General features: G+C 55.4%; 1 protein-coding gene across 1 annotated transcript; it reads left to right on the forward strand.

Moving 5' to 3' along the window:
• Positions 1–6,390: 6,390 nt before the first annotated feature.
• Positions 6,391–7,353, forward strand: LOC142821269 (putative olfactory receptor 10D4). Its single transcript, XM_075912104.1, has one exon. It carries the CDS (start codon positions 6,391–6,393, stop codon positions 7,351–7,353), a length of 963 nt encoding a protein of 320 aa, XP_075768219.1.
• The last annotated feature ends 858 nt before the right edge of the window (positions 7,354–8,211 follow it).

Here is an 8,211-nt window from a genome sequence, read left to right on the forward strand (position 1 = left end):
CCCTGCCCGCACGGCAGGACCCAGCCCTGCTTTCCAATAGGGAAGCAAAGAGAAGCCACAGGAGTGGCCATGTGACCCTCCCCAGCAGTAGGTTATGGGCCTGCAGGGCACCCAGCAGAGGTAAATCACTGTGGGGCAGGTGCCAGGGCTGTGGAAGACCTGGCTGGTGGCTCCGACCCTGCACCGAGCTCAGCTGCTAATCCCAGCTGGGCTCTTCACCTGCACGTCATCTAGGGCCATGTCAGACCCACCTTCCAATTTTTCCCTCATCTGTAGGAATCTCTGCAAAACTCCCCTCCTTCCCCCTGCACCCACTGCTCCTCGCCTGCAGGGGGAGTGATCACTGTACCTGCTCCCCCATCCGCCCAAGTCCTCTGTACCCAAATCGCTTCATACTGAGACCCTCCTGCCAAGCTTCACCCGCCCCGCACCCAGAGCCACTCCATTTCCCATGAGCCTCATTCCCTGTACACCTGGACCACCCCAATGACCCACCCACCCCTGGATCCCCACCCTACCGAGCCCCAACCAGCTTCACCTGGAGCTGTACCACACTGAACCACACCCCAGACCTCCACACGCAGAACCCCCCATCTTTGCTTGGACCCCCTTGCAGAGTCCCATTGCCAGAATGCTCACACAAGCCCTTGTGCATCCAGATCTGCCCCCAAGGATGTTCATTTTAGATTAATCAACCAATCAAAGTCGATGTTATTTGCATTGACCACTCGTTTAGTTGATAAGTAATTAACTCTTGAGGCCTAACCCTAATTGTCTAACAGCCCCCAGCAGAGGGATACAGACACTGATAACAGTTTTTCTCTGGGCTGGCTCAGTTATAGGGGCTTCTCAGAACCCAGGAGCACAGCCCCAGTGGGACCAAAACCCAGATGAGTCCATCTCAGTCTGTGTAACAGAGAGATGGGCACAGCCATTGAGCCGCCCTTGGACAACCCTGATTTTCATTGGGTTTGATAATAAAAGTGTTTTGATTCAATATAAAAAAGGAGGATCTCTAGAACTGCAAGTGGAAACAGACAGAACAAAGTAAGTTACTAAGTAAAAATTAAAACAAACCAACCAACCCCACAGCAGCTAAGCTGAATGCAAGTAAAATTCCTCAAGTCAGAGCTGACCTCCATCCCTCTCCTTAACAGTTCCCCCTTTCCCAGGTGTTCTGGAGGACTCACTTCAGATGGGGAAGCCGTTTTAAAGGCCAGTGGGAGACCCCTCATTCTTTGCTTTCACTAGGAGACTTAGATTAATAAACAAGTTTATATTTTATACTTCTAACTTCACGTACAGGAATGACACATACTCACAAATAAAACAGACACATTCAAGGGATCTCAGGCTCTTAAATGATAGGTTACTTGCCCTGGTTTGCATAGAGTAGGGTGGGCAATAATTTTTGATGGGAAACCACTCCAAGACTTTGGAAAATGGTCAAGGGCCACACTCTTCCATGATACTAATGGAGGAGGTGCAGGGTCTGGAATGGAGGCTGGGCATAGAAGGGAGCTTGGGATAAGGGATTGGGATGCAGTAGGGGGTGTGAGGTCTGGGTGGGAATTTGGGTGGAGAAGGTGGTTGTGACCAGGGGCAGGGGACCAGGGTTTGGATTGTGACCTAGGGCAGGAGGAGGTTGTGACCTGGGGCAGGAGAGTGGGGTTCTGAGGTTTGGGTTGTGACCTTGGGCAAGAGATTTGGGTGCAGGGTCTGGGATGGGGTATGGATTCAGGAGACGGACAGAGAGTATGCGTTATATGGGGTAGGGATGCAGGGGAGCACAGGGTTGGAGGGAGGAGACAGGGAGTTTGTCTCATGTGGAGTAGGGGGGCAGGCATGGGGGGGCACAGGCTTGGAGGAGGGAGGGGCTCTGGCCATGAGACTTACCTGACTCCTGACCTGTAGCCCAGCAAGTTTCTCAGGGTACGTCTACACTACAACGTTAATTCGAACTAACTTAGTTCAAATTAGTCAATTCGAACTAAGCTAATTCGAACTAACGGATCCAGACTAAAAAACTAGTTCGAAGTAGCATTTTGCTAATTCGAACTAGCATGTCCACATTAAGTGGACCCTGAACCAGGTTTAAGGATGGCCGGAAGCAGTGCTGGCAGAGCATCAGAGGAGGACTTAGAGCGTGGAGATGCTGTCTCAGGCTAGCTGAGGGCTGTGCTTAAAGGGTCCCAACCCCCACCCTGGACAGACAGTTCTCAGGGGTGCCCCGCTTTCAAAGCAGTCCTGGCTTGGATTGCCCGGACTACCCACACTGAGCACATCACAACACTCGGCCATCAGACCGGCTGCACTTGCCGCAGGCTGCCATCTGGGGAGAGGGGGCAATTGGGGGACTGCAGGAGAGCTTCCACCCCCAGAAGCCCGCAGAGCCAGCCCAGTCCTCCCCATCGGGGGCGCGTACCCCATTCCTCCCTCACCTCCTTCCACTTACCCTTCCCTAGCCCCTCTTCTTGATGTACAAAATAAAGGACAATTGTCTTCCAAAATGGAATCTGTCTTTATTGAACAAAACTGGGAGAGACTGGGAAAAGGAGGTGGGAGAGGGGAGGGCAACTAAAATGTTCAGGGGTTGGGAACAGGTCCCATATGAAGAGAGGCTAAAGAGACTGGGACTTTTCAGCTTAGAAAAGAGGAGACTGAGGGGGGACAGGATAGAGGTCTCTAAAAGCAGGAGTTGGGTGGAGAGGGTGCATACAGAAAAGTTCTTCATTAGTTCCCATAAAGAAGGACTAGAGGACACCAAAGGAAAGGAATGGGTAGCAGGCTTCAAACTAGTAACAGAAAGTTCTTCTTCACAAAGCAAAGAGTCAACCTGTGGAACTCCTTGCTTCAGGAGGCTGTGAAGGCTAGAACTAGAACAGAGTTTAAAGGGAAGTGAGATCAAGTCATGGAGGTTGGGTCCATGGAGTGGTATTAGCCAGGGGGTAGGAGTGGTGTCCCTAGCCAAGGTTTGTGGAAGGCTGGAGAGGGATGGCACGAGACAAATGGCTTGGTCACTGTCTTCGGTCCATCCCCTCCAGGGTCCCTAGGGTTGGCCGCTGTCGGCAGACAGGCTACTGGGCTAGATGGACCTTTGGTCTGACCCAGGATGGCCATTGTAAGCTCAGGGCTCAGGGTCAGGGGTCTCAGTGGACCACCTTGATTTTCATACACACCTGCTCCTGGGTGGCCAGGCTGGCAGCTCTCCTGCCCTAGACGGCCACTTTCCTGTGCCTAGTGCGGAGATCGTGGACGAGGTCCACAATGTCTGCACTAGCCCAGGCGGGTGCCCGCCTCTTGAGGTCCCGGGCAAGCTCCCGGGAGCTGCCAGCCTGGTCCCGGGAAGAGGGCGAAGGCTGGGGGGCATCGGATGGGTGGCTCGATCCGTGCCAGGTGCAGGGCCTGCTGGCTGGGTGCTGGCAGGCTTGCACCTGGCACGGGCACCGTAGCCAGCCCGTGCCCCTTTAAGGGGTCTGGGGCCGGGAGGGGGGCAGAAGAGTTTCCCTGGTGTTGGCCAGAGCGGCCACCAGGGAAACCTGGGGTGGGTCAGCCTCCCACTAGTTTGAATTAAGGGGCTACACACCCCTTAATTCGCACTAGCTAGTTCGAACTAGGCTTAATCCTCGTAAAATGAGGTTTTCCTAGTTCGAACTAAGCGCTCCGTTAGTTCGAATTAAATTAGAACTAACGGAGCGCTAGTGTAGCGCCTATGAAAGTTAGTTCGAACTAACGTCCGTTAGTTCAAACTAACTTTGTAGTGTAGACATACCCTCTGATAGCCAGCATACCCTGAATGTCTACAGTCTATTGGTATCCATGTGTCATTCTTGTATTTGAAGCTAGAACTATGACATGTAAACCTGATCATTAATCTAGGGCTTCTAGTGAAAGCTACTCGTGGTGCTTATGGAACTTAGTGGCCCAGAGCTCAAGACAATGATCTGTAATTACTTTTTTACCCTGAACAACTGAACTGTGGCTGGTCCTACAAAGACATGTGACCATGGCACCTGGTGTTGGAATCTGCCTTGAAGTCTGTATTCTTCCAAAGATGGGGAGAATGGAACAAAAGTTTCCTATCCTGGGGAAATTCTATTTAAGGGATGGAAAGCAAAGAATGAAGGGTCTCCAGCTGGCTGCTGAAACGGTTTCCTCTCCCTAAGAGGACACACTGGAACATGTGCAAAAAAGGAGAACTGGAGCAAAGGAGCATAGCTCAGAGCAAAAGATCTGATTTATGCCGTGCCTCAGTGCATAGGATGGATAGCGCCTTTGGTCTGCACAGTGGGGAATTTCACTCAACCCAGAACAATAGCGCTGCATGAACACAGCCCTGTGCACACAGAGACCCAGGAAAGGGCACAGGGGACCAGCGGGATGTGCAAACCCCAGAGAAAGCTCTGTTGGCTTCAGAGGGCTCAAGCAGAACGTATGTCTCAGTTCTCTGCTATTTCACACTCCGAGGGGAATTCTCTGTAGGACAAGTCAGGAGAGCCCAGATGAGACTGAATGTCAATCTGCCCGTATTTACTCATCTGAGGGCCTGGCCCCGGGGTTCTCTGGATGTCTCCAAAACGAGGCCGAATCTCTGTTAATTGGCGACTCTGCCGAGGGCTCAGCCTGGAGCCCGGTGGGGATTCAGGGCTCGTCCCCAGGGGCCCACAAGGGATTTAAGGCCCAGGCGGAGCCGGGAGGCTGCAGGAAGCGGTGAAGCTGCAGGCTCGGCAGCAGTGTGGGGCAAGACGTGGGGGCAGCCCCAGCCAGCTTGGCAGTGGATTAGGGCTCCCGGGTGGGTCCTACTGCCCAGGCTGGGCCCCTCTCCTGGGCTGGGGAGGACGCTGGATGGGGCCACAGGAGTCCCGACCGGGACAGAAGGGAAGAATCCCGGTCAGCTGGAGCCGCCTCTGCCCATGCAGCCAGTGTAAGTTGCCTGCTTTCGTCCAGATCTTCTCGCGCTGCCCTTGGTTTCTGCCTGTCTCTGGCCTGGCCCTGCCACCCCCAGGGCCTGTCACCCGGAGGTGTTCTGTAGAGAACCAGCCACCTGGCCCCTTCTGCCTCTGGGCTGTGTCTATGCAGTACCGGCCTCTGAGCTGTGTCTCTAGGTCACTGATCTGCCTCTCCCCATCCACCACAACCCCCCGCCAGCCTCTGCCCTGCAGCTCTGCACTTCCCCACCCACCATAACCCCCCACCAGCCTCTGCCCTGCAGCTCTGCACTTCCCCACCCACCATAACCCCCTGCCAGCCTCTGCCCTGCAGCCCTGCCCCTCCCCACCCACTATAACCCCCTGCCAGCCTCTGCCCTGCAGCCCTGCCCCACCCCACCCACCATAACCCCCCGCCAGCCTCTGCCCTGCAGCCCTGTCCCTCCCCATCCACCATAACCCCCCGCCAGCCTCTGCCCTGCAGCTCTGCTCTTCCCCACCCACCATAACCCCCTGCCAGCCTCTGCCGTGGAGCCCTGCCCCTCCCCACCCACCATAACCCCCGCCCGCCAGCCTCTGCCCTGCAGCCCTGCACTTCCCCACCCACCATAACCCCCCGCCAGCCTCTGCCCTGCAGCCCTGCCCCTCCCCATCCACCATAACCCCCCGCCAACCTCTGCCCTGCAGCCCTACCCCTCCCCACTCACCATAACCCCCCCACTAGCCTCCGCCCTGCAGCCCTGCCCCCCCCCCACCATAACCCCCCACCAGCCTCTGCTCTACAGCCCTGCTGTCCTGTATGGTGAACACAAATGCCAACGGAGACATCAATATTATCCTTCCAATTTCACCTTAATTCTCCATCTGCTGGGATAACTACTGGGCCTTGATTGCTGGTGGCCACCAAGCAGGCTGGGACAATTTGTGCAGTGGGGGATGCTGAAAGCCACTGACCCACACTGTGAATCCTGGGTATGCTGGAAATTACCATGAGCCAGGACTGCCTCAGGTCCCCCCAATCCCGCACTCATGTCTCTCCCCTTCAGTCCTCCTCTCGCCAGTGCTAGTAACAATCCCACCCCCAATAATTTGCATCCTTAAGAAATCTAGGGTAATTCTTCCCCACATTGGATGGTATGCTCCATGCTCAGTCTCTGCCTTCCCACCCACACATCGGCCAACCCGGCCACGCCCAAGGGACACACTGTGATTGCTCTCCGTAGAGCCTGAGAGACCGAACCAGCCATGAATGGGAAACGTTAGCCACAATCAAGAGGCTCTGAGGTACTGTTGTAAGAATGGACTATGCCCTGACTGGAATGGAGGAGAAGAAATTAAAACAACACAGGAGAGAATCGAATCAAATTGAATAATGAGCATCACAGCTGTAGGGTGATAGGTCTTTTTGTTTCCATAACTCACTGATTTTATTTCTCTCCCCTCCTGCAGGAAAGAGACCCAAATGGGGCAGGTCAACCATACGGTGGTGACACATTTCATCCTCTTAGGGATCCCCAACATAGACGGCCTCCAGACCATCCTCTTCTTCACCTTCTTAGCCTTCTACCTCTGTGCCCTGATGGGCAACCTGCTCATTTTCTCAGCCATCCTCATTGACCCCCATCTACACACCCCCATGTACTTCTTCCTCTGCAACCTCGCCGTACTGGACATTGGATTCTCTTCCGTCAACAACCCAAAATTGTTGGCCATCCTCTGGGCCAACAGTAGAACCATCTCGCTGGGCGGGTGCATGGCCCAGGTCTTCTTCTTCCATTTTCTGGCCAGCACCGAGTGCCTGCTGTACACCGTCATGGCCTACGACCGGTACGTGGCCATCTGCCACCCGTTGCGTTACCTGCTCATTATGAACCACAGGGTGTGCACCCTCCTGGCCGCCGGCACCTGGATTGCCAGCTCCATCCATGCCACCATCCTCACCAGCCTGACCTTCACGCTGCCCTACTGCGGGTCCAATGTGGTGGACTATTTCTTCTGCAACATCTTCCCAGTGGCCAAGTTGGCTTGTGCGGACACGTACGTCATCGAGACCGTGATCTTCACCAACAGTAGCATGGTGTCCATGACCTGCTTCCTCCTCATCCTCATGTCCTACGTCCGCATCGTCTACTCCATTGTGAAGATGAACTCGGCTGAAGGGCGGCGCAAAGCGGCCTCCACTTGTGCCTCCCACCTGGTGGTGGTGACCATGTTCTTTGGGCCCTGCGCCGTGGTCTACACCCAGCCCCAGCTGAGCAAAGCGCTGGTGAATGCCGTGGAGCTCTTTGTCTACGTGGTGACGCCCATGCTGAACCCGGTCATCTACACCCTGCGCAATAAGGAGGTGACCACGGCTCTGAGAAAACTGAGGGGGTGGTCTGACACCTGCACAGTGATGTGGGACAGCTGCAGGGGCAGAAAATAGGGCTGCAGGGAAATACACCTCCCTGTACATCTGTGTGGGCAGCTTTTGTGAACCTCTCTCTGCCCCCATCCCAACACAGCCTCTTGTGCCTCCTTGCTCCTACTCAAGATGCCTCCTGTACGCCCCCTCAGCTTGGCTCTGCCTCTCTGCTGCAGCGTAACGGGGAGCTCACGTTGAGCTGATTTTCCTCACAAGCTCCAAAGGCTTTTCAGAGTCCCCTGCACCCCGGGAGCTAGTCCCCAGCCCAGATTCTCAGTTCCCAGCTGTCCATGTTACGCTGAGTTCAAATCCACGTTGCTGGCTTATCCAGCCATGCAGATCCAGACTGGAGGGAGATTGAGGATTTTGGGGTGGGGGTGAAGCAGTGCTAGGGTGAGGGAGGAGGACGCTGGTCTCCCCTGGGGTTAGTGCAACGGAAAAGGACAAAGGAAATCTCATTTCTTATTGGCACAGCTTGCTGGGCTGCCACGGGGGAGGAGAGCCCTGGGGTTGGCTGCTAGGGCTCCCAGCAAGGATTGGTCTTCCCAGGGGCGGTGGGGCTCCAGATTTGGGCTTCAGCCCCGGTCCGGGTAGGAGGCAGGTTGTGAGGATCCATCTCCAGCCCCAGGGCTTCAGGCTACAGCCCCCTTCTGACTTCCCTGGCTAACCCCCTATTGCCTTTGGCCCCAGAGGCCTCCTGGATACCCCTTCCAGACTGTAAGTTCTCCCCAGCTTTCCTAGGCTGCCTAAGGCTGCTGTGAAAAATGAGACTTGCATGTTTGTTCCCATCACGTCTCCCGGTGCGTGAGAGCAGCGGCCAGCCGGAACGGGGCCTCCCACGGAGGACAGGGAGTAAGGTCTGCAGAGAGCCCCGCCACG

The sequence above is a fragment of the Pelodiscus sinensis genome, chromosome 30, assembly GCF_049634645.1.
Source record: "Pelodiscus sinensis isolate JC-2024 chromosome 30, ASM4963464v1, whole genome shotgun sequence".
Lineage (NCBI taxonomy): Eukaryota > Metazoa > Chordata > Testudines > Trionychidae > Pelodiscus > Pelodiscus sinensis.

Coding starts and splice junctions, on each gene's coding strand:
- LOC142821269 (XM_075912104.1), top strand. CDS start 6,391: ATGGGGCAGGTCAACCATACGGTGGTGACACATTTCATCCTCTTAGGG.